The sequence below is a fragment of the Oncorhynchus mykiss genome, chromosome 10, assembly GCF_057628025.1.
Source record: "Oncorhynchus mykiss isolate SJ-2025 chromosome 10, ASM5762802v1, whole genome shotgun sequence".
NCBI classification, from domain to species: domain Eukaryota; kingdom Metazoa; phylum Chordata; class Actinopteri; order Salmoniformes; family Salmonidae; genus Oncorhynchus; species Oncorhynchus mykiss.
In genome coordinates this window covers 48868540-48894135 of record NC_143031.1, presented here as the reverse complement: position 1 = coordinate 48894135, position 25596 = coordinate 48868540, and the positions used below count along the sequence as shown (strand labels likewise).

Here is a 25596-nt window from a genome sequence, read left to right as displayed (position 1 = left end):
TGACGCAAGTAATTTCTCCAACAATTGTTTACAGACAGATTATTTCACTGTATCACAATTCCATTGGGTCAGAAGTTCACATACACTAAGTTGACTGTGCCTTTAAACAGCTTGGAAAAATTCCAGAAAATTGTCATGGCTTTAGATGCTTCTGATAGGCTAATTGACATAATTTGAGTCAATTGGAGGTGTACCTGTGGATGTATTTCAAGGCCTACCTTCAAATTCAGTGCCTCTTTGCTTGACATCATGGGAAAATCAAAAGAAATCAGCCAAGACCTCAGAAAATAAATTGTAGACCTCCACAAGTCTGGTTCATCCTTGGGAGCAAATTCCAAATGCCTGAAGGTACCACGTTCATCTGTACAAACAATAGTATGCAAGTATAAATACCATGGGACCACGCAGTCGTCATACCGCTCAGGAAGGAGACGCGTTCTGTCTCCTAGAGATGAATGTGCTTTGGTGCGAAAAGTGCATATCAATCCCAGAACAGCAGCAAAGGACCTTGTGAAGATGCTGGAGGAAACCAGTACAAAAGTATCTATATCCACAGTAAAACTAGTCTTATATCAACATAACCTGAAATCGCCATAAAACCGCCATAAAAAAAACAGACTACGGTTTGCAACTGCACGTAGGGACAAAGATCATACTTTTTGGAGAAATGTCCTCTGGTCTGATGAAACAAAAATAGAACTGTTTGACCATAATGACCATCATTATATTTGGAGGGAAAAGGGGGATGCTTGCAAGCCGAAGAACACCATCCCAACCATGAAGCATGGGGGTGGCAGCATCATGTTGTGGGGGCTCGTCGCTGCAGGATGGACTGGTGCACTTCACAAAATAGATGGCATCATTATGCAGGAAAATGATGTGGATATATTGAAGCAACATCTCAAGACATGTCAGGAAGTTGAAGCTTGGTCTTCCAAATGGACAATGACCCCAAGCATACTTCCAAAGTTGTAGCAAAAATCGCAAAAACAACAGTCAATGTATTGGAGTGGCAATCACACAGCCCTGACCTTAGTCCTATAGAACTGAAAAAGCATGTGTGAGCAAGGAGGCCTACAAACGTGACTTCATTACACCAGCTCTGTCAGGAGGAATGGGCCAAAATTTACCCAACTTATTGTGGGACGCGTGTGGAAGGCTACCCGAAATGTTTGATCCAGGTTAAACAACTTAAAGGCAATGCTACCAAATACTAATTGAGTGTATGTAAACTTCTGACCCACTGGGAATGTGATGAAATTAATAAAATCTGAAATAAATCATTCTCTATTATTATTCTGACATTTCACATTCTTAAAATAAAGTGGTGCTGCTAACTGACCTAAAACATTAATTTTTACAAGGATTAAATGTAAGGGATTGTGAAAACTGAGTTTAAATGTATTTGGGTAAGGTGTACTTCAACTGTACATACTAGAGGTCGACCGATTATGATTTTTTAACGCTGATACCGATTATTGGAGGACCAAAAAAAAACTATACTGATTAATCTGCCGATTTTTTCCCCCAATGTATTTATTTGTAATAATGACAATTACAACAATAATATAATACATCAATCAAATCAATTTAGCCTCAAATAAAATGAAACATTTTCAATTTGGTTTGAATAATGCAAAAACAAAGTGTTGGAGAAGTAAAAGTGCAATATGTGCCATGTAAAAAAGCTAACGTTTAAGTTCCTTGCTCAGAACATGAGAACATATGAAAGCTGGTGGTTACTTTTAACATGAGTCTTCAATATTCCCAGGTAAGAAGTTTTAGGTTATTAAAGGAATTATTGGACTATTTCGCTCTATACCATTTGTATTTCATATACCTTTGACTATTGGATGTTCTTATAGGCACTTTAGTATTGCCAGTGTAACAGTATAGCTTCCGTCCCTCACCTCGCTCCTACCTGGGCTCGAACCAGGAACACATCGACATCAGCCCTCGAAGCATCGTTACCCATCGCTCCACAAAAGCCCTTGCAGCGCAAGGGGAACAACTACTCCAAGTCTCAGAGCGAGTGACGTTTGAAACGCTATCAGCACGTACCCTGCTAACTAGCTAGCCATTTCACATCGGTTACACCAGCCTAATTTCGGGAGTTGATAGGCTTGAAGTCATAAACAGCTTCATGCTTGAAGCATAGCGAAGAGCTGCTGGCAAACGCACGAAAGTGCTGTTTGAATGAATGCTTATGAGCCTGCTGCTGCCTACCATCGCTCAGTCAGACTGCTCTATCAAATATCAAATCATAGACTTAATTATAACATAATAACACACAAATATGAGCCTTTGATCATTAATGTGGTCGAATATGGAAACTATCATTTCGAAAACAAAACGTTTATTCTTTCAGTGAAATACGTAACCGTTACGTATTTTCTCTAACAGATGGCATCCCTAAGTCTAAATATTGCTGTTACATTGTACAACCTTCAATGTTATGTCATAATTATGTACAATTCTGGCAAATGAATTACGGTCTTTGTTAGGAATAAATGGACACAGTTCGCAACGAGCCAGGCGGCCCAAACTGCTGCATATACCCTGGATACTTGCACGGAACGCAAGAGAAATGACACAATTTCCCTAGTTATAAGAAATTCATGTTAGCAGGCAATAGTAACTAAATATGCAGGTTTAAAAATATATACTGGTGTATTGATTTTAAAGAAAGGCATTGATGTTTATGGTTAGTTACACATTGGTGCAACGACAGTGCTTTTTTCGCGAATGCGTTTGTTAAATCATCACCCATTTGGCGAAGTAGGCTGTGATTCGATGAGAAATTAACAGGCACCGCATCAATTATATGCAACGCAGGACACTATAGATAAACTAGTAATATCATCAACCATGTGTAGTTAACTAGGGACTACGTTAAGATTGATTGTTATAAGTTTAATGCTAGCAAGCCACTTACCTTGGCTTCTTGCTGCCCTCGCGTAACAGGTAGTCAGCCTGCCAAGCAGGCTTCTCGTGGAGTGCAATGTAAGGCATGTGGTTAGAGCATTGGACTAGTAACTGGAAGGTTTCAAAAACGAATACCCGAGCTGTCAAAGTAAAAATCTGTTGTTCTGCCCCTGAACAAGGCAGTTAACCCACCGTTCCTAGGCCGTCATTGAAAATAAGAATGTGTTCTTAACTGACTTGCCGAGTTAAATAAAGGTGTCAAAAAATAAAAATAATAATAGGAGCCACAATCGGTGTCCAAAAATACTGATTAACGATTGTTATGAAAACTTGAAATCGGCCTTAATTAATCGGCCATTCCGATTACTCGGTTGACCTCTAATACATACACACATACAGTGGGGAGAACAAGTATTTGATACACTGCAGATTTTGCAGGTTTTCCTACTTACAAAGCATGTAGAGGTCTGTAATTTTTATCATAGGTACACTTCAACTGTGAGAGACGGAATCTAAAATGAAAATCTCATTGTATGATTTTTAAGTAATTAATTAGCATTTTATTGCATGACATAAGTATTTGATACATCAGAAAAGCAGAACTTAATATTTGGTACAGAAACCTTTGTTTGCAATTACAGAGATCATATGTTTCCTGAAGTTCTTGACCAGGTTTGCAAACACTGCAGCAGGGATTTTGGCCCACTCCTCCATACAAACCTTCTCCAGATCTTTCAGGTTTCAGGGCTGTCGCTGGGCAATACAGACTTTCAGCTCCAAAGATTTTTTATTGGGTTCAGGTCTGGAGACTGGCTAGGCCACTCCAGAACCTTGAGATGCTTCTTACAGAGCCACTCCTTAGTTGCCCTGGCTGTGTGTTTCGGGTCGTTTTCATGCTGGAAGACCCAGCCACGACCCATCTTCAATGCTCTTACTGAGGGGAGGAGGTTGTTGGCCAAGATCTCGCGATACATGGCCCCATCCATCCTCCCCTTAATACGGTCCAGTTGTCCTGTCCCCTTTGCAGAATAGCATCCCCAAATAATGATATTTCCACATCCATAATTCACAGTTGGGATGGTGTTCTTGGGGTTGTACTCATCCTTCTTCCTCCAAACACGGCAAGTGGAGTTTAGACCAAAAAGCTCTATTTTGGTCTCATCAGACCACATGACCTTCTCCTATTCCTCCTCTGGATCATCCAGATGGTCATTGGTAAACTTCAGACGGACCTGGACATGCGCTGGCTTGAGGAGGGGGACCTTGCGTGCGCTGCAGGATTTTAATCCATGGCGGCGTAGTGTGTTACTAATGGTTTTCTTTGAGACTGTGGTCCCAGCTCTCTTCAGGTCATTGACCAGGTCCTGCCATGTAGTTCCGGGCTGATCCCTCACCTCCTCATGATCATTGATGACCCACGAGGTGAGATCTTGCATGGAGCCCCAGACCGAGGGTGATTGACCGTCATCTTGAACTTCTTCCATTTTCTAATAATTGCACCAACAGTTGTTGCCTTCTCACCAAGCTGCTTGCCTATTGTCCTGTAGCCCATTCCAGCCTTGTGCAGGTCTACACTTTTTTCCCTGATGTCCTTACACAGCTCTCTGGTCTTGGCCATTGTGGAGAGGTTGGAGTCTGTTTGATTGAGTGTGTGGACAGGTGCACGGTGTAGCCTCCGACACATTGGTGCGGCTGGCTTCCGGGTTGGATGAGCGCTGTGTTAAGAAGCAGTACGGCTGGTTGGGTTGTGTATCGGAGGACGCCCGTACGGGAGTTGTAGCAATGAGACAAGATAGTAGCTACTACAACAATTGGATACCACGAAATTGGGGAGAAAAAGGGGTAAAAATTCCAACAAAAAAAAACATATTAAGTAGCATTGTTTAAAGTGGGTAGTGATATATTTTACATAATTTCCCTCAATTCCCATTATTAAAGTGGCTGGAGTTGAGTCAGTGTGTTGGCAGCAGCCACTCAATGTTAGTGGTGGCTGTTTAACAGTCTGATGGCCTTGAGATAGAAGCTGTTTTTCAGTCTCTCGGCCCCAGCTTTGATGCACCTGTACTGACCTCGCCTTCTGGACGATAGCGGGGTGAACAGGCAGTGGCTCGGGTGGTTGTTGTCCTTGATGATCTTTATGGCCTTCCTGTGACATCGGGTGGTGTGGGTGTCCTGGAGGGCAAGTAGTTTGCCCCCATTGATCCGTTGTGCAGACCTCACTACCCTCTGGAGAGCCTTACGGTTGTGGGCGGAGCAGTTGCCGTACCAGGCGGTGATACAGCCCGACAGGATGCTCTCGAATGTGCATCTGTAGAAGTTTGTGAGTACTTTTGGTGACAAGCCGAATTTCTTCAGCCTCCTGAGGTTGAAGAGGCGCTGCTGCGCCTTCTTCACGATGCTGTCTGTGTGGGTGGACCAATTCAGTTTGTCTGTGATGTGTACGCCGAGGAACTTAAAACTTACTACCCTCTCCACTACTGTTCCATCGATGTGGATAGGGGGGTGTTCCCTCTGCTGTTTCCTAAAGTCCACAATCATCTCCTTAGTTTTGTTGACGTTGAGTGTGAGGTTATTTTCCTGACACCACACTCCGAGGGCCCTCACCTCCTCCCTGTAGGCTGTCTCGTCGTTGTTGGTAATCAAGCCTACCACTGTTGCGTCGTCCGCAAACTTGATGATTGAGTTGGAGGCGTGCGTGGCCACGCAGTCGTGGGTGAACAGGGAGTACAGGAGATGGCTCAGAACACACCCTTGTGGGGCCCCAGTGTTGAGGATCAGCGGGGTGGAGATGTTGTTGCCTACCCTCACCACCTGGGGGCGACCCGTCAGGAAGTCCAGTACCCAGTTGCACAGGGCGGGGTCGAGACCCAGGGTCTCGAGCTTGATGACGAGTTTGGAGGGTACTATGGTGTTAAATGCTGAGCTGTAGTCGATGAACAGCATTCTCACATAGGTATTCCTCTTGTCCAGATGGGTTAGGGCAGTGTGCAGTGTGGTTGAGATTGCATCGTCTGTGGACCTATTTGGGCGGTAAGCAAATTGGAGTGGGTCTAGGGTGTCAGGTAGGGTGGAGGTGATATGGTCCTTGACTCGTCTCTCAAAGCACTTCATGATGACGGGAGTGAGTGCTACGGGGCGGTAGTCGTTTAGCTCAGTTACCTTAGCTTTCTTGGGAACAGGAACAATGGTGGCCCTCTTGAAGCATGTGGGAACAGCAGACTGGGATAGGGATTGATTGAATATGTCTGTAAACACACCAGCCAGCTGGTCTGAGTGCGCGGCTGGGGATGCCGTCTGCCCGGCAGCCTTGCGAGGGTTAACACGTTTAAATGTTTTACTCACCTCGGCTGCAGTGAAGGAGAGTCTGCATGTTTTGGTTGCGGGCCGTGTCAGTGGCATTGTATTGTCCTCAAAGCGGGCAAAAAATGCCTTCCTCTTGCAGGAACTGCTGACACACTCCAGCCACATGAGGTCTAGCATTGTCTTGCTTAAGGAGGAACCCAGGGCCAACCGCACCAGCATATGGTCTCACAAGGGGTCTGAGGATCTCATCTCGGTACCTAATGGCAGTCAGGCTACCTCTGGCGAGCACATGGAGGGCTGTGCGGCCCCCCAAAGAAATGCCACCCCACACCATGACTGACCCACCGCCAAACCGGTCATGCTGGAGGATGTTGCAGGCAGCAGAACGTTCTCCACGGCGTCTCCAGAATGTCACGTCTGTCACATGTGCTCAGTGTGAACCTGCTTTCATCTGTGAAGAGCACAGGGCGCCAGTGGCGAATTTGCCAATCTTGGTGTTCTCTGGCAAATGCCAAACATCCTGCACGGTGTTGGGCTGTAAGCACAACCCCCACCTCCTGGTAGCGCCTCCATGCTCTGAACACTACGCTGACAGACACAGCAAACCTTCTTGCCACAGCTCGCATTGCTAACTACTATGCTAACAAACAGCTCTGCAGCATGCACTCGGCCCCCAGCCATTCTCACACAGCAACTTCACGCGCACTACAACGATCACTCACTGCGCATGCCCTCCCACGTCGATAGCTGCATGGACACAGACACCGACATGCCTGTGCAGCATGCACAGACAAACAAACAGAAGTAGTTGTGGCAACTGTGGGACTAGCTCTCACAATTCAAGGGCTTCAAACTGCCCAGCCCGTGGGAAAATATGCAAAAACTGTTCAAAATACAATCACTTTGCTAAAAAGTGTGTCGTTCTACCCCAGCTACTAGCTCCACCCAGAACAGGACCTTATTTTAATCTCGCTCTCAACATGAACACTGAAATCCAAACCATCTCCACTAACATGCACTGTGCAGCTGGGCGAGGTGGGTTAGCCTTTGCTACTGGATACTGGCACTGCAGTGTCGTTGCTCAAGCTTGCCACAAGTTTTTCAGTCACCTACCACTCCAACAGCCCTCCACTGCGGGTATGGTAGATCCAAGATGGACATGGCAGGCACCCTCCAGGTCCCAGTGCACTACAGCGCCAATGCATGCTGCACAGGCGCCAACCATCATTTACATTTCACGTTGCAAAGTGGGGTGCCAACCTCCTGGGCCTCGACCTCTTCACAGGCTTGGGGTTCACACAGAGATGACAGTGGGTCAGCTATCCACCAAGTTACCGGCACATGGCAACAGAACTGGCCAACTCTGTTTGATGGACTGGGCTGCCTCACAGATTTTACTCACAGGCCCCTAGTGAACCCGGACGTGACCGCAGCCCCTGTGGCGCATTCCCTTTGCACTGCGTGATGACGTCACAAAAGATCTCCAGTCACAGTTGGAGGCAGGCATCATTGAGCCAGTCAACGAGGTCCCCTGGATTTCAAACTTGGTCATCACAACCAAAAAGTCAGGTGGAATCCGGACCTGTGTGGATCTCCGTGCTGTGAACAAGGCTGTTGTCCCGGATAAGTACACCTTGCCTACAGCTGAGGAACTGACCGCACAATTTCATGGCTCCACGGTCTCCACGAAGCTCGACCTGCGTCAGGGTTATCTTCAGGTGGCCCTCCACCCAGCCAGCAGAGACCTCACAACCTTTGTCACATGTGCTGGTGTGTTCAGATACACACGCATGCCTTTTGAACTTAGCTCCGCCCCCAGGTGGTTCCAGAAGGTGATGAGCACCATCCTCGCTGGAATACCCGGGGTGGCAGTCTGTCTGGATGACATCGTGGTCCACGGCCCTGACCTCCACATCCATGACCATCGACTCCACTGAGTATTCAGTTTGTCACTCTACTGCGTGACAACCTGATCCTCAACAGTGGAAAATGCACCTTTGCAGCTCCAGCCGTCGAATTTGTGGGGTTCCGCCTGTCGGCCAAAGGCATTGCCCCACTCATGTCCTCCGCATCCCAAAACCGACCTTAGCCTCTCAGGTAGCCACATTCTTGGGCATGACAGCCTAGTACCTCCGGTTTCTGCCCCACTACTCTCAGACCACAGCGCCCCTTCGCCAGCTCCTCAAGACGGACGAGCCATGGGCATGGACGGCAGCCTGCTCAGACACGGTTCACTCACTGAAGAGCCAGCTCACAACAGCCCCAGTCTTGGCTCACTTTGACCCCACCATTGTCTACTGTGACACCTCAGCTGGAGCACTAGGAGCTGTCCTCTCACAGCTGCAGAATGGCATTGAGAGGCCCGTTGCCTTCCCCTCAAAGGCCCTGAGCCCCACTGAACAACGGTGTGGGCGAATGAGAAGCACTGGCCTGTGTCTTGGGGTGCGAAAGGTGGCACCTCTACCTATATGGCCGGCTGCTCAGAACCGATCAACAATCCCTCACAACGCTACTGTCGGCATCAGGAACTGGCCACAAGCCACTTCAGCTGCACAGATGGGCAGACCACCTCAGACAGTATGACTATCAGCTGAAGTTCACTCCGGGGAGGGATAACAGCAGACCTCACCCGCCCCTTTGACGCTCCTATTCCAACCATCTTATAAATAATCTACGTCCCCCTTCAATCAGCCGTCTCATTGGAGGAGCTGAAGCAAGCATCGGAACAGGATCCCACGCTGTCTACCCTGCGCACCTACATACGCACTGGAAGGCCAGCACGTGTGCCGGAAGAGCTGGAGACTTTCGCCAGGGTGAAGCACAAACTTTCTTGCTGGGAAGAAGTCTGTCTCTCGAGGGTTTTGCACTGTGGTCCTGAGTGGTCTGTTCTATCAATGGTGCACGAGGGTCAATTGGGTGAAGGTCAATCAGCGATGTCGAGACCTTGTGTGGTGACCAGAAGTGGTTCCTGTCGGAACAGTCACAGCACAGTGGACTTCCTAGACAGCCTAGTCACAAGGTGGGGCCTACCCCTCTCCTTCACCACGTATACACTCTGGGCTGGTATACACTCTGGGCTGGTATACACTCTGGGCTGGTATACACTCTGGAGTCGAGGACTAAAAGAGGAAGAGAGTGCATTCCAGATTCGGTCTCATAAAAACATTTCCAAGAAACCTTAAGATACCGCTCACTCAAAAATGAACCCGGTGGATGCCCATTTCTATTACATTTCATTCTCAAAACAACTGTGGACCATTGTAGAGAGAGAAATTCTAGAATCTATGAAAATGGGGCCAGACGGGAATGCAAAGCACTGATAGACGAGGAGCTGTTCACACGGGAGGTAATGAAAAGTACTGAACCATCCAAAAATCCACGAAACGTCTAGCATGACGAGTTTTCTACGCCAACTCAACGCCTAATGGATTTAAGAGCTTTCCCTGGTATCGAGGTTGACTTTCACTGAGCACCTTCGTGGCTTGGGAAGACCACGCATGGACGTCAAAGGCACGTTTCGTGAATATCAAATTGTGTTATGGTCGTCTCCAATTGGGACGTGTGATTTCTTGACACCGACTTTTTATTCTATTTTGCACTACCACTCCAATCCCGAATTCCGGCCGAGCATTCAAACATCTCCTGTCACGAATGAAGAGATGTGTGTGGGTCAAAGGCATTTGGAGGGAGAAATCAGGTAACAGCAATGAGACCAGCGCTGGTCACCAGCATAGCCCAAGCGTTGCAGATACAGGCAATGGGACTCGGACTGGGCTGAACTGCAGAGCTCCACTCCCAAGCACTTCAGCCATATCGTTGGCACCAGACCCTTTGCACTTCAGGCCAGGAGGCTGAAGAACACAGCAACAGCAGCCCAAGCACTGGTTGACTATCCAGTTCTCAAAGAGGAATGCCCAAGCAGCTTGTCTAGCCCAGCTCCAGACCTACATGACCACCACCTGGATATCCTTCGGTCTTCCATTAGTGATGGCAGGCATGGCACCCTTGCCCTCTTTTACCTCCTCCCTGCCACAGGGATTCACCTCCCACAGTTCTCCAATGATTCAGACCTCCCATTCTCCCTGCAAACAGATCTAGATTCATAATAAATGCCTATTGCAACAAAGTTATGGTGTCTATCTGAATTTTAGACATGTAGGATATACAATAACATTGACAATACTTTGGTCCATTGGTCATTTATTGCACCTTAAAGCGAATGCGAGTAGTCTACAAATATATTGCCTCCCTAACTTGATAGATGATCCTGTCAGTACAAAATGAGTATACATTATTTTATTACAACTACGCAGATGGCAGTAATTGCACTGGGATATCTACTGTCCATATGTCTTTGTGACCTCTGGCATAAAGGGGTTCCTTGAGCCAGCGTGGGTTTGACAGCTGTGTGAGGTGTTTCTCTGTGAGCCCAGTGTGCAATGCTGCCTTCTCCAGCTCCCTCAGATCCTTCTCTGGCACATTGTCAGAGCAGCACCAGGTCTCCCCCACTTCCACCAAGCCTAAAAACAAGACATGACGAGGGTTGGAGATTCATCTACTTTACAATTGAAAATCGAGTTTAAAACAAACATGGGATGTGCTGCGTTTTAGTCCTCACCACTTGCTCAATCATGCAAAAGTCTGTTTTACCTGCTACGACTCCACGGCCAAATCTGTCTCCGGATGCTAGAAGTTCCTCTATTTGCATGTGGCTCATTCCCAGTGTATGGGTGAGGATGTCTCTCCACTGGTCGGCCTCCCAGTCCTTCTGCGCAATATGAATAGCTAGAGTGCAGTTTTCCATTGTGGATAGCAGAGGGCGCCAACGTGTCTCAATACTTTTTACACCGTCCAGTACTAATCCTGCATACGGCTGCTTGAATGATAGGCAACCCACTTGTAATGTCATCCTCACTCCACGTCGCGAATACGTTGCAACCAGGTGCTATGCTACTCTATCACTCTAAACCAATCCTAAAATAATGATCTAGTAAGAAGAAAGAGCTGTTGCACACATCATCACGCAATCAATCAACGCCTTTGTAGTCTCTGTGACGCGTAAAATCTGGCTGGCTACATGTATCCGACTGTAATTATAAAAGGAGCAATGGTTGACTTCTATTTATATAGACCACCTCGTTACAACAAAGGCAATTTACTCGGCAATTCCTCGACGCACCGTAAAGGTAATTTTTTACATTAGCCACAATACTTTTCAACTACTCTCCCAAACCTTACGCACTTCCTGTTTGTCCTGTTAACAAGCACGTCTTGATAAGAAGGTAATGGGAGTTCCAAAATGTTTAAAATAGGCGCATAGTGCCATCTAGCGACTGACAAGTCCATGGAAACCATTCATTACATTATTTGTATTCACTGTAAATTGCAGCAAATCAAGTAAACACAATGTGGAAACAGAAAAGTATTATTTCAATTTGAAATCAATGTTCATGCATTTGACAAGTCAACAAAATGACGACCAGATAACTAACAGTGATTTAAATGTTAATCATCATTTAACACGTACTGAAGTGCTTGCTAGCAGAAAGAAAAACAGCTATATTGCAACAGAATGTGTATGGTGAAAGGTTAGAAACAAGGTACAATAGAGGGGAAAAGTATAACATTGGTCCGTTCTCGGTCAAAAACATGTTTTCAAATGAGTAATGCTCATCTCTCAGGCCAGCTGAGAGTGGTCACAGAACATAGACAAAACGAACAAAACATGAGGGGATCGATTAGAAGTTCAATGGGATGGTGGGGAGAACATTTTGTATGAAGGAGAGTCACAATTTCACAAACAAAGAATTTTTCACAGATATAATAATAGAGAAGCGGCACTGCGGGTTTTCTCCCTTACATTACCCAATGTAGACCTGGCAAGGTAGAAGACGCAAACAGGCTGTTTACCCAGAATACTCAAGATTAATTGAAAACTAGAATACACTACTAGGAACCTTGAGGCAAAGTTGTGCACCCTGAATCTGACATTATTGTAACAGCAAAAGCCAACTACAATGACTGTCATACTGCCATATACACTGACTATACCAAACATTAGGAACACCTTCCTAATATTGGCACCTACTAACATACCCCGTTCAAAGGCACTTAGATATTTTGTATTGCCCATTCACCCTTTGAATGGCACACAAACAATTCATGTCTCAAGGCTTAAAAATCATTATTTAACCAGTCCCCTTCATCTACACTGATTTAAAGTGGATTTAACAAGTGACATCAATAAAAGGGATCATAGACTATCCAGGTGAAAGCTATGTTGTGGAAAGAGCAGGTGTTCCTAATGTTTTTATACACTCAGTGCAAAGGGCCACTAGAGGAACAAGGTTGTAAACCTTAATACAATTGAGTGGACATAGATCAGGGTCTTAATTCAGGAAAATACCCTATGAAATCAAAACCAAACCATCCAAATACAAAAATGGGTGTTAGGGAATAATACTATATATACACACACGCTATTATATTACAACAAATGTTCCTCACAATAGAGAAGTTAAATAATTTAATAAACAAAAGCAAATATACCCAAGTAGCAAGCTAATCTTAGGTTTAAAAAGGTTAGACTAATAAGCATGATTGTGTTGTCATCCTAACATATAGTATTTGAGCTTTGATACAAAAAAAATTAATCAGGATTTGGGTAATTTGACAAACATACAACAAAATGTATCTTCAACTGGAATAAGGTGAAAGATATCTGAATTATAAAAGAGGATGAACACTTTGAAGATATTTTGTTGGTGGCCAGAACATCACAAGGAAAATAGAAAGTACTATACAGTATATCACATAAAATCAATGAAAAGGAACTAATTATTTCCACTGCCAATACAATGGAAAAACACACGTTGATATAAGAGTGCCTTTTGTTCCACATACTCTGCCATGGATTTTTGTTTTCAGAAAAAAAAACATGTCCAAATTCCGGTCCCACCAGGTCCCATCACTCACTAGGAGTGACTTACATGGAAAGCTATGCTCTTCTGCCTCTTCTTTAAAGGAGAAGTTGTTTGTTTTTTACAATCAAATCTCTATTTCTGATGTAAATGGCATGTTATAGAAGGGTCCAGCTACATTTTTATTTGTGATTTTACTTGTTTTTGAGAAACTTACCACAAACAGCAAATCACTTCCTCATCCTCGTTGGGCCCAGAAAAAACATGAATGCTCCAAAAACACCAAAATAGGTTACTTTCGAAACAGTAAAGCTCTCAGTATAGTGACGCAGGTATTTAGATATGTACACATGAAATCGCATCATCCCAAACTTTATCCGCAATGTTATATGCTGTTTCTAAAAGGCCATATTTGGGTGTTTTTGGAGCCTTTGTTCATGTTTCAGGGCACCCATACTGCACAACAATATTGAGGGAGTGATTCGCCGTTTGGGGTAAGTGTCTACTTAACCTTCTAGAACATTCCATTTCCATAAAAAATAGATATGTGGTTGTAAAAAATACTTATCCAGCTGTCTGGTGCATGTGAAGTCCATCAAAGCTCTAGAGCAGTTGTTGCAAAGCTTTAATTTAGTCAGGCATGTCAATGCACAGTTTTGGAGGAGGCACAAAGTACTTCCCTGGGCTCTGTGTGATCACCACACCATTTTTTTTGCTGAACATCGGGGCTATTTTTGGCGGGTCGTGTGCAGGCATCTCCTCGCACACCTCAGGGTCCTCGTGGTGCAGGTCATAAGAAACGTTCCCATACTCCCGCAGGAAGGGAAAGAGCTCAAGAAGAAACTGGCAGAAATCTTTTCGGATGCCAAACCACCCTGTTAGAAAAGAGAGAGAAAACCCAGTTAAAACAAATATAGCTTGAAGCAACATTTAAAGAGTTACACTGACTGGATTCTCAGATTAATAAAAATAACACTGCCTCAATATGACTTATGCCAATTCATTCTGCTATCACTGTCTGAGGAATAACTCACAGTGGTTGCCTCCTTTCTGGCCAAAGGTTGTGGCCATCAGAGTCACCAGGGACACCCAGAGAGGTACGAAAACAGACACATAGCTGGAGCTGTAGTGGCCATCCAACTTATGGACCAACAGGATCTGAAGAGCCAATGACAGAGACAACAATAACAATGTCCCAACTTCTTTAACTCTCTGAACACACTAATAACTGGGGGGGGGGGGGGGGGGGGGGGGGGTGTCATGACAACATACCTCAAAAGTGAGCAAGGGTACAACGATTGTCATCCAGCTGATCGCCATGGTGATGTGAGTACGCCGTTGCTCTGCGATGACGTCCATAGACCGCAGAAAGAGCACTGACCACACCATGTAGTAGAGCACCACAAGGCACAGGAAGGACATGAGGATCCACAGTGGCACACAGACGACCTGGACGACAAAAATCAACAGAATGTCTACGCATATTTCCATTCCAACTCGCTATATATTGTACTCAATTCCCATAATATTTCGGACCTAAATATTAGGGAGGTAGTTCTCTTACCAGCCATGGCCAACTGATTATTTTATCCAGTCGCAGGGCAATGAAGATAAACTGGAGAATATTGACCGAGCACAAGATCTCCAACTGATACAAGGAGATAGGAAGAACAGAAAAAAATGGGTGAGGGGGGGGGGGGGGGGGGGGGGGGGAATGAGGGAGATAGATACATATATCTATTATAATCACCAAGATCTAGCCTAAATATTCTACTTGAGAAAAATAACATCCTTGTAACTGATAAATGTCAGACTGACCTCTAGAGAGCGATCATGGCGGAAGCCCCACACACATGCTGCAACAGAGACAGGCGAGACGAAGAAGAGGGGCATGAAGACCAGCAGCCAGAAGTGGGTGCCCCTCGCCACACGGTCACACACCAGAACCTCAAAGGTGAGCAGGAGTAGGTGGATCCCAACTGCTATCAGCATGGCCTTGAACTCCACACAGGTTTCACCCTCAGCCCTGCATTGCCAGCATAACAGGCACAGTAAATAAGGCATACTAGTCAGCAGTGATAGGTATGGCAACCAGACAGCGTCATATTGATAGCTAATGACAGCCACACTGACAGGAAAACAAAACAAAACATAAAAACATTTGGGATTAAAAGCACACCTGTACTGTGGGTTATGGGACCAGACGCCTGTGCCAACTGAGGCACCGATGATAACCATTAGCTTCCATAGCCAAATGGGGGCAAACACAGCCCAATAGCTCCAATGGATGATGCCATCCAGACGCAAGGACAGTAGAACAGAGAACAGCAACAGACAGGCATAGATGAGGAATTTACTGAGAAGGGAGGAAAAAAAACAATTTCATCAACCATGAGTCTACTCAGCAATAAATTGAGTTTACTACTCATCAGATTATGTTAGCGCAGGCTGGTACAAAAATGTGCCCCCCGTGCAATTCCAGAACAAGGAAACTGAGCTCAGTGGAGTCAGCCATTCCGACTATTCAGCTGGTTTGTTATCTAGCTAGTTGGCATAAAAACAATTAACGTTACCTAGCTAATAATAGCGACTGTAAAACAAGGCTGGCTAGCTAACGTCAATGTTTGCTAACTTGGCTAATGCTGTCCTTCCCCAATATAATAGCTAAATTAGTTTGCTAATGTTAGCTAGTTCGTTAGTTGTGTCAGAAGTCCTTATGGTTCACCGGTTCAGTTAGCTCGCTAGTTCGCTAACGTTAAGTTAGTTACATTCCTGGAAGCTCGAACGCGAGACGTTAATTTAACAGCTAGATTTCTCTTTACGTTACCTGGGATTGAAGTCTTGAAAGAATCCCCGAAGATTCATGACTATATTTTATATCCTTATTTGGATTAACAATAAAATTACGTATCAAAAGGATGTTTTTTTTTATCAAACTGCTTGCTATTGCGGTTCACGCTAGCTAGAGAGATAGGCCACTAGGGGCGTCATGTACAGTAAGGCTACTGCCACTGGCAACAATGTAGCTAATGTTGTCAAAGGAGCTTGCTACAATGATAATGGAGCATGTTCGACATTGCAGAAGACTGCCGACTGACTGATCTACAAAGAACACTGCATCGTAACTAAATACTCATTATTATTTGTAGATCAGTCAGTCACAATTGACCCGTGATACATACACACTACGATTGTGATCCTCTCTTACACTGCCACATTCTGGCACAAAGCATGAACGTTTTTTGACTGATATATACATTGTAGCCTAAACGCACGCATAAATCAAATAGGATTATGTTTTAAAGCAGCGGGCACGCATTTAATAATTGAGACAATGAAAATTAATATTTTTCATATCGGAATTAGGCATATCTAAGTATGTCCATAACCATTTTTTTGAATTGGGTGAAAAAACTACAAAAACCAGACTGTCAAGTAATGTTTTGCAGTCTGGAAACTCTCACGCTGATTCGTTATGAACAAGTCATTTTGGTAGATGTAGTTTATAATGTTTTCAAATGTTATTAGTTGTCACGAATCACAAACGCATTTAAACTACATTATCCAATAGGTTACACTATGTGTGTATCCTGCCCTTTAACGCTAATGACAGCCGAAGGATGGAGGCAGGTAATAGCCACTAAAACAAATACCTTATTCACGTATTATGCGCCTTTCATTTAGTCCCTTACATGTGTTGTCAGATCGTCCTGCCATTGAACCAAAAACATGTTTTCTAAAGATGTTTGTTCGTTATTAACTTGCCCCTGTAAAAAGCTATGGCTGATGTGAAAGTTTTAGCCATTGTTGTTTCCTTGGTGGCCTGTTTCGCTCACTTGTCTACCCGGCGGCTTTCATAACATTTTGAAAAGCGAGGCATTGTCAGTGGAAATGTACTTCTCTGAAGTACGATATGTAGTTTTTTTTCAGTGTTAGGATACTATGGTAATTTGGTCACACACAGTATTGTACTGTAGTCGGTAGTGTACAGCTACACTCGTAGACGCTACTTTAGCCCTATTGACGATAGTGTATTCTGGCAGGGGGAGTTTTGTTAATAAGAGCTCCGACGCTTGCTCAAAACATTAACACGCGTGGCTTGCGGTACTGTTTTAGGAACGTGTCTTTCATATCAGTGAAAAAATAAAAAAGGTACATTACTACATGCCTTTTATAGGGTTATTGTTCCCACACGGCCATTTCTTCACCGCTAGTTTACAGAAGACATGGGCCGCCAACTGTGCTAATTAGCTATCTTCTTCGATGAGGTTTAATGGCGTTTGGCATCCAATACATGTTGCATTACCGCCACCTATTAGACTGGAGTATAACCTCCCTTTATGCTTTGCTTAATTGTATTTTTTTTCTCAACAAAAAACAATTACAACAAATACCCTACCATCTAACACTACACTCACAAAAAAAGTATAATAAATACCATAATAATACATACCGTAGTCCTACTTCAGGCCAACATCCTGAAAAGATGGGACACCACCCCTTAACACACCCTGTAATTCTTCTGATGTCAAGTCTCGCACACCCAAATACCTCACTGCAGCTGCCACCACAACCTATTTTCTGGGCCTTACGTTCCATCCCTTCAGTACAGTTGATAACCATTACTATACATTCCAAAAATCCAATCTTACTGAAACATATCACTTTTACTTATACTTTTACTTACACGTTTATTTATCCCTCTGTACTGGTACAGATCTACTACTCACACCACTCCTCTCAGGATCCCTCCCCATTGACCCATCTTCTTCTACTTTCTTCACTGCCTCAGCATATAACAACTTTTGCACTACTCTAACCCTGGAAACTTCAACTCTCTCGCAAGGGACATTTCTGATCCCCAGCCCCATGGGCACCCCTACAATCAACACATATCACTACTTTCCCCAATGGTACACATTCCTTTGTCTCATGCCCTTCTGCACACTTCTCACACCTAGGAACCTTCCCCCAACACACTGCTGCCACATGCCCATAAGCTTGACACCTGTAACAATGTAATGTATTCGGGTCAAAGGCTCGTACAGGATAACTTATATATCCTAACATCACTTTGTCGGGCAGACTCGACATCAAAACTCAAGAACAGACAATGTATTCTGATTCTCCTCTCGGTGCCACTCACGACAAGCATCACAAACACTGGGAATCTTCCCCTTCAGTTGGTCAGTTTTCACATTTACTGCTACCCCAGTAATCACTCCTTTCAATGGCACCCTTTTCTCGAGAGCACAATAATTCACATCTCTTGCCCTCATTAGTTTAACATGGAGCACCTACTCCCTCTGACTGGCAGAAACACATATACAGTGCCTTGCTAAAGTATTCGGCCCCCTTGAACTTTGCGACCTTTTGCCACATTTCAGGCTTCAAACATAAAGATATAAAACTGTATTTTTTTGTGAAGAATCAACAACAAGTGGGACACAATCATGAAGTGGAACGACATTTATTGGATATTTCAAACTTTTTTAACAAATCAAAAACTGAAAAATTGGGCGTGCAAAATTATTCAGCCCCCTTAAGTTAATACTTTGTAGCGCCACCTTTTGCTGCGATTACAGCTGTAAGTCGCTTGGGGTATGTCTCTATCAGTTTTGCACATCGAGAGACTGAAATTCTTTCCCATTCCTCCTTGCAAAACAGCTCGAGCTCAGTGAGGTTGGATGGAGAGCATTTGTGAACAGCAGTTTTCAGTTCTTTCCACAGATTCTCGATTGGATTCAGGTCTGGACTTTGACTTGGCCATTCTAACACCTGGATATGTTTATTTTTGAACCATTCCATTGTAGATTTTGCTTTATGTTTTGGATCATTGTCTTGTTGGAAGACAAATCTCCGTCCCAGTCTCAGGTCTTTTGCAGACTCCATCAGGTTTTCTTCCAGAATGGTCCTGTATTTGGCTCCATCCATCTTCCCATCAATTTTAACCATCTTCCCTGTCCCTGCTGAAGAAAAGCAGGCCCAAACCATGATGCTGCCACCACTATGTTTGACAGTGGGGATGGTGTGTTCAGGGTGATGAGCTGTGTTGCTTTTACGCCAAACATAACGTTTTGCATTGTTGCCAAAAAGTTCAATTTTGGTTTCATCTGACCAGAGCACCTTCTTCCACATGTTTGGTGTGTCTCCCAGGTGGCTTGTGGCAAAGTTTAAACAACACTTTTTATGGATATCTTTAAGAAATGTCTTTCTTCTTGCCACTCTTCCATAAAGGCCATATTTGTGCAATATACGACTGATTGTTGTCCTATGGACAGAGTCTCCCACCTCAGCTGTAGATCTCTGCAGTTCATCTAGAATGATCATGGGCCTCTTGGCTGCATCTCTGATCAGTCTTCTCCTTGTATGAGCTGAAAGTTTAGAGGGACGGCCAGGTCTTGGTAGATTTGCAGTGGTCTGATCCTCCTTCCATTTCAATATTATCGCTTGCACAGTGCTCCTTGGGATGTTTAAAGCTTGGGAAATCTTTTTGTATCCAAATCCGGCTTTAAACTTCTTCACAACAGTATCTCGGACCTGCCTGGTGTGTTCCTTGTTCTTCATGATGCTCTCTGCGCTTTTGACGGACCTCTGAGACTATCACAGTGCAGGTGCATTTATACGGAGACTTGATTATACACAGGTGGATTGTATTTATCATCATCAGTCATTTAGGTCAACATTGGATGATTCAGAGATCCCCACTGAACTTATGGAGAGAGTTTGCTGCACTGAAAGTAAAGGGGCTGAATAATTTTGCACGCACAATTTTTCAGTTTTTGATTGTTAAAAAAGTTTGAAATATCCAATAAATGTCGTTCCACTTCATGATTGTGTCCCACTTGTTGTTGATTCTTCACAAAAAAATACAGTTTTATATCTTTATGTTTGAAGCCTGAAATGTGGCAAAAGGTCGCAAAGTTCAAGGGGGCCGAATACTTTCGCAAGGCACTGTAATTAGCACAATACCACTTCTGATTACCCTCACAGATTCCACAGCACCCAACTCTGTAATTGACCCACCCTGAAATCTCAAGTGGATGAGCCAAAAGGCTAGGGTCCACTTTCTCCAAAAACTTCACTCCTACTGTCACAGACTCATCTTTATCCTGACCCTCGGTGCTAGCCCGGGCACCACACCTACCACCTCCGATACCCCCCCATTCCTCCTCCATATTCCAAGTGTAAGTCTCCTTATGATAATACTGCACTTCTCCTGACATACGCCATTTAACCAGCTGTCACAATCTCCTTTCTAATCAGCACGAACCCCTCGGAATGTAGTGCTCAACAGTGCATCCCACATGTAAACCCCCTAATTAGCTATCTAGCATGCTCTGAACACTTGTGTGTAAGCTGAAAGGCGCTGCATGGTCAATCCAACGTCTGCATTGGCCGTGCAGCATTTACGGTGATACGGCCTCAGCAGGGTATTCATACTTCTTGCACTTCACAGAGCATTTTGAGAGGCGCACAGCCTCTGTGTGACCCCAGAGGCTCCGCGATTGCGGTCACACCATCCATACGGCACCTCCGACCATATTTTCCGACCAAGTGTTATTGTCTCTAACTGGGGGATGCAATGTATTGTTTGTCAGTAAATGGGGTCTGTACAACACCGAAAGATTCTTTCTCGCTGACATGAAAGATGGAAGGGCCGTATGAGCATATGTTTTCGAAAAACGTTTCGAAAAGCGATGATTATTGACGTTTCTAAACGTTAAAACGCAGCATGGATTTGTAGTTTACACAGAGCCAAATCTGGGCAAATGCAATGGTGGCAAATGCTTCATACGGAGAAGGGTTTTTGAGATCTGGTGTACAGCCTACACTGTGTATTATCAGACATCTACAAATAGTGTTGGGAACAACAAACCAACCTGCATGTCTAATAATTCCAGCAAACCTAAATTATTATATCAAATTTTAGCTAAATAACAACCCATATTCCCCAAACGTCTTGTATATAAACTCTATGAACTGGTGTATCACATCATATATGTTTATTGACACGTCTTCTTTTATGTCTCCCATTTTCCACGTCTCGTTTCAGTATTAGCCAAGTATGAAAACCAGATCAATGTGTTTTCTGAATTCCTTGAAGACTTGCCTGACACCGATGAACCTGTGTGGGTTTTAGGAGAGTGTTACAGTGTTAAAACAGGTAGGCCGGCATCTTCCAGCAGTCAGATTGTGATTTTATATGTGGAAAAAGAAGCCGAATAAAGAGCTTGACGGTGCTTCTTGTTGTGTGGTCACAGAAAAGACAGAACTCCTATCAGACGTTCACTCGCGGCTATGGTTCACCTACAGAAAAAAATTCTCTCCCATAGGTGAGTGAAACGGTCAGATGTTATTGTGACATCCAATTGATGGCTAGTTGCTTTAACGGTTAAGTGTCTATCTTTGCTTGGACTGTAGGCGGAACAGGCCCCTCTTCAGATACAGGCTGGGGATGCATGCTACGGTGTGGGCAGATGATTCTTGCACAGGCCCTGGTATGCTCACAGCTGGGACGAGGTGAGGAGGATGTCTCAGGAGTCGTGCACATAGCTGTATGGGGTGGGGATCTATGGAACTGCATCAGCAAAGGGGTGTTTTATGTGTGAATTATTCATCTGGGGGAGAGATTTTGAGGATCCCAAATAGGTCATGATATGTATAGTACTATGTAATCAATTCAACAGTGAGAAAGAGAAAGGGTATCAGAATGCATAGCTGTGGGAATTAGGGGTGATGAGGGTGCTGCAGCACCCCCTGAAAAATCTGAATATATATATATTTTTTGCTGTTGTGAAAAATTGTTTTTTTCACAAAAGTAGTGCACTGGGCCTTTACTAGTCCTGTATTCCCTGACCATAGCATCTGTAGCATGGCTATGTCAGAATGGCGCAGTGATTGTGGCTCGTCTTCCTGTTGTAGCCTGGCGTTGGAGGGCAGAGGGAGGACAGCCAGAGGAGTACCATCGTATCCTCCACTGTTTCCTGGATAGGAAAGACAGCTGTTACTCCGTACACCAAATGGGTAAGACAGAGTCATAAGCTAACCCTGCCCTGAACACACCTACCATGAATCAGCAGATCAAAAACAAAACAAAAATTCTCTCACATTCCTATAATTTTCAAGAAGACAGGTCCTCATAGTAAAAAGGTGTAACTTGAAGAAAGAATATCAAATAGCCTGATGAATAGGCGACAGGTTAGACAGGCTAGAAAGGAGCCATGACTTAGACCTTTGCAGTGAACTTTGTTTGCCTTTTACCTGCTTGCAGCTCAGATGGGAGTCGGTGAAGGGAAGTCTGTGGGAGAGTGGTATGGCCCAAACACAGTTGCACAAGTACTCAAGTAAGTATTTTATGAGCATGTTTTACGACTGATCAATTCATTTCTGAATATTGATTACGGAACATTGAAAAGATCAGTAATCAGTGGACTCAGTGACTTCAAGACTTCAAGTTCAAATAAGTTTGGGCCACGAATAAGAAACCGGTTATCTCTCCTCAGGAAACTTGCACTATTTGATGACTGGAATTCTCTTGCTGTGTATGTGTCAATGGACAACACGGTGGTGATCGAGGACATCAGTACGTTTTTCTTCCCCTCACTTGTTGAACTCTTACCATCTGAGAGTTCTGTATAGGATGCCAAAAGGACACAAGTGTTTTCTTTCCATGTCCTCTCCAGAGAAGCAGTGTCGCCAGGCAAGCAGAGGGAGCAGATTGCGGCCCAGACCCTGTGGCTGGGGGGAACCCTTCACCTCTGGAGAAACACCAGAGCAAGCCTGTTTGCACACGCACGGGAACAGAGCCACGATGTGTCCGCATTCTCAATCCCAGTCTCGTTCTGACTGGAGGCCCCTGCTGCTGGTCATACCTCTCCGTTTGGGAATCAACCACATCAACCCTGTCTACATCCAGGCCCTCAAGGTACAATTAATTATTCTGTTCTTATTCAATTGATACTAAACTAGAATATTCCTGTAGTTACTGTTGCCTTTTAAATAGTTATACTGGTCTCACTCTGTGTTCTCCCATTTAGGAGTGTTTTAAAATACCACAATCCTGTGGTGTGCTGGGAGGAAAGCCCAATCTGGCCTATTACTTCATCGGATTTGTAGGTGAGTCTAAGAGGAAGCCGTAAGTGAAGGTTCCCAAAAAGGAAGCAAAAAAATAAATAAATAAGCCAAATCTGTGAGTTGTCAAGCCACTGTGTTCAGCCAGGCCTGTATGTGTCCTTTAGGAGAGGAGCTGATCTACCTGGACCCCCACACCACCCAGTCAGCCGTAGAGTCAGAGGCTGGCAGCGGAGTGGACGACCAGAGCTACCACTGTCTGAGGAGTCCACGCCGCATGAAGATCACCAACCTGGACCCCTCTGTGGCCCTGGTGAGAGCTGAACCCACACACCGACCACCACAACCTGCTCTGCTACCGGGCCTCCTGTCTCACGGGCCTCGTTTGCATAGTTAAAATGATTATTTTTTTAAGTGGCATGTTCTAAAGTGTTGCTCCAATGTGAATGTTGTGTACAGTGGTGATGATTTTGCCAAATCAAATCCAAATTCAATTCTTTTTTTTCTTTTCCAAGGGATTTTTTTGTAAGAGTGAGGATGACTTTGACAGTTGGTGTAACCTGGTCCAGCAGGTAAGAGTCATCCACTCAAGTCACACGTCAATGCAGATGGAGGTTATTCTCTTGTGATTGAGACCCGTGTTCTTGTCCTTTTTTAAGGAGATCCAGATGAAGAGGAACCTGCGGATGTTTGAGCTGGTGGAGAATCACCCGCCCCACTGGCCCCCCTTCGTTCCTCCCACCAAACCAGAGGTTCAGACCACAGGGGCAGGTATGAGCTATGTCACCAGACAGACCCATAATATTACACCAATAACAAATTCTGGCTGCAAATAATTATAGGGATACGGGTATCCAGCTTCCACTCTTATTTCTCTATATTGTTTTGAGATTACAGTATACAGGAAGTGTATTTATTTCTAGGTGCATGACTGCTCCTTATCACTTGAACCGTATTGAAACTTCTATGTGGTGTTTAATCTCAACTGCAACCTACAAACTAAATCGAGTGTGCCGTGTCAAACGGATTACTGTCGTGTTCTCTTTTTGAACAGAGTTCATCGAATCGTCCGACAAGCTGTTTGAGTCTGAAGAGGAGTTTGAGATCCTTAACGTGTGACCATCTCCCCCTCCCCTCCGCCCAGTCCAGCGGATGATGGCGATTGGGTTGATTCCCTTGGCCACCACCTTCCATACTGTGCTGTAGAAGTGCCTCAGAACAACACCAAGCATTAACTGCTTACCACTTTGCAAAAAAAAAGATAAGAAAATATTCTGGACAATAACTCATAACAAAGTGAGCAAATGAAGGCAGAAACGTGATGTACACCGTAAATACAAGCTGGCACTGTCTCATTTTGATGTTGTAACTAGGAAACAAAGCCAGGGTCCTACAGTAGGTGAAGACAGGGGTGAGGATGATATCTCCTCATTACACACTACCTCCTGACGCCAGGAGACAGCAAATATGCAGACACATTTTTTTTCCCAGGGTTAAAATACAAACATTCAACAAATAACTTAAGAAAAGTGCCTCTCTTAAATATATGTATGTTATTCAATGGTTGGAATAAGGGGTCTCCCAAGGTATTGGTGTGGAATACCCCCCCCCCCCCAATGTAAATATGCCTGACAATAAAGATATTTAAATATATATGATAATTCAGCCTCAGGGTTGATATTCTGTTTTAGTACCATCTTCCTCGTGGGTATTTCTGAGGAGCTAAAATGGCCTTGTGCACAGTGTCATGTGGAAAGGGGATGTGTAGAATAGAGCCTTGAGTGGTCATTAGCAAAACTGGCTTCTTTTCTTGTGATGAACCTAACCCATCTTTTTCTACAAACCCCATTCCACTGATGAATTGTTGTTCTATGATGGTTATTGATTGTCCCTGCAGCCCACTGTATTAGTACTGAAGATGATAGCCTGTGGTGACAACTGAATTATAATGGTTCTAGTCTTACTGGTTTTCATCTAACCCAGTAAATGAAGACAAGCTGTGGATGACAACGTTTGCTTTATTTTAATGGTATAATCCTATCTCAGGCATAAAAGGGTGATATCACCGGGGCGTGGCAATCCAATACGAAACAGTTATTATTATTATTTTTTCAGAACCCAAAAGTGATGACTTCCATACAGGTACAGAGCAACTTTCCAGTAAATGGGGGGGGGGGCTGGTTGGAGCTTGGTAGAGAGGAATAAGAGGTGCAGGACTTAACAGCCTCGGGTGAGCCATGTGTATTGGGCTCCAAAGAGACATGTCCATGTATTCATCACAGTGAATGATCGACATCACTAAGGCTCTCCTTTGCTGGTGAACAGCTATGTGGAAGTATCATCATGTGGCCCTGGGGCCCCACCTGGTCTGAGG

At 44.4% G+C, this 25596-nt stretch overlaps 3 protein-coding genes across 5 annotated transcripts; 1 reads left to right on the top strand and 2 right to left on the bottom strand.

Moving 5' to 3' along the window:
- Positions 1-10411: 10411 nt before the first annotated feature.
- Positions 10412-11231, bottom strand: LOC110534165 (protein EOLA1). The gene is made up of 2 exons (XM_021618871.3): positions 10879-11231; positions 10412-10748 (listed from the first exon to the last, which is right to left on the bottom strand). The coding sequence occupies exons 1-2, from the start codon at positions 11135-11137 to the stop codon at positions 10534-10536; spliced, it is 474 nt and encodes a 157-aa protein (XP_021474546.1). The 5' UTR covers positions 11138-11231; the 3' UTR covers positions 10412-10533.
- Positions 11232-11637: 406 nt separating this feature from the next.
- Positions 11638-16571, bottom strand: LOC110534164 (transmembrane protein 185-like). Of its 2 annotated transcripts, none has more exons than XM_021618870.3 (7): positions 15976-16571; positions 15328-15504; positions 14967-15174; positions 14713-14796; positions 14421-14597; positions 14183-14306; positions 11638-14023 (listed from the first exon to the last, which is right to left on the bottom strand). In XM_021618870.3, exons 1-7 carry the CDS (start codon positions 16011-16013, stop codon positions 13779-13781), a joined length of 1053 nt encoding a protein of 350 aa, XP_021474545.1. In that variant the 5' UTR covers positions 16014-16571; the 3' UTR covers positions 11638-13778. The 2 variants fall into 2 exon arrangements, with proteins under 2 accessions (XP_021474545.1, XP_090043110.1); XM_090186984.1 differs by lacking the exon at positions 15976-16571 and adding an exon at positions 15722-15941.
- On the top strand, positions 16186-24883 carry LOC110534163 (cysteine protease ATG4A). 2 transcript variants are annotated; one of them, XM_021618869.3, is made up of 13 exons: positions 16186-16778; positions 21205-21315; positions 21413-21484; positions 21573-21671; positions 22074-22175; positions 22423-22495; positions 22655-22734; positions 22835-23076; positions 23189-23267; positions 23390-23535; positions 23738-23794; positions 23882-23993; positions 24277-24883. In XM_021618869.3, the coding sequence occupies exons 1-13, from the start codon at positions 16769-16771 to the stop codon at positions 24339-24341; spliced, it is 1248 nt and encodes a 415-aa protein (XP_021474544.2). In that variant the 5' UTR covers positions 16186-16768; the 3' UTR covers positions 24342-24883. The 2 variants fall into 2 exon arrangements, with proteins under 2 accessions (XP_021474544.2, XP_090043109.1); XM_090186983.1 differs by lacking the exon at positions 22655-22734 and having other exon boundaries at positions 16728-16778.
- Positions 24884-25596: the final 713 nt, after the last annotated feature.

Bases quoted from the DNA above. Each gene is read 5' to 3' on its own strand.
- LOC110534163 (XM_021618869.3), top strand. The intron at 21,485-21,572 runs GTGAGTGAAACG...CTTGGACTGTAG, and splicing joins AAAAAAATTCTCTCCCATAG to GCGGAACAGGCCCCTCTTCA. The intron at 21,672-22,073 runs GTGAGGAGGATG...TTCCTGTTGTAG, and splicing joins ATGCTCACAGCTGGGACGAG to CCTGGCGTTGGAGGGCAGAG.
- LOC110534165 (XM_021618871.3), bottom strand. From the start codon at position 11,137: ATGACATTACAAGTGGGTTGCCTATCATTCAAGCAGCCGTATGCAGGA. The intron at 10,749-10,878 runs GTAAAACAGACT...TCTTGTTTTTAG, and splicing joins TGGCCGTGGAGTCGTAGCAG to GCTTGGTGGAAGTGGGGGAG.
- LOC110534164 (XM_021618870.3), bottom strand. From the start codon at position 16,013: ATGAATCTTCGGGGATTCTTTCAAGACTTCAATCCCAG. The intron at 14,598-14,712 runs GTAAGAGAACTA...TTTGTCGTCCAG, and splicing joins TAATCAGTTGGCCATGGCTG to GTCGTCTGTGTGCCACTGTG. The intron at 14,307-14,420 runs GTATGTTGTCAT...TTGGCTCTTCAG, and splicing joins TACCCTTGCTCACTTTTGAG to ATCCTGTTGGTCCATAAGTT.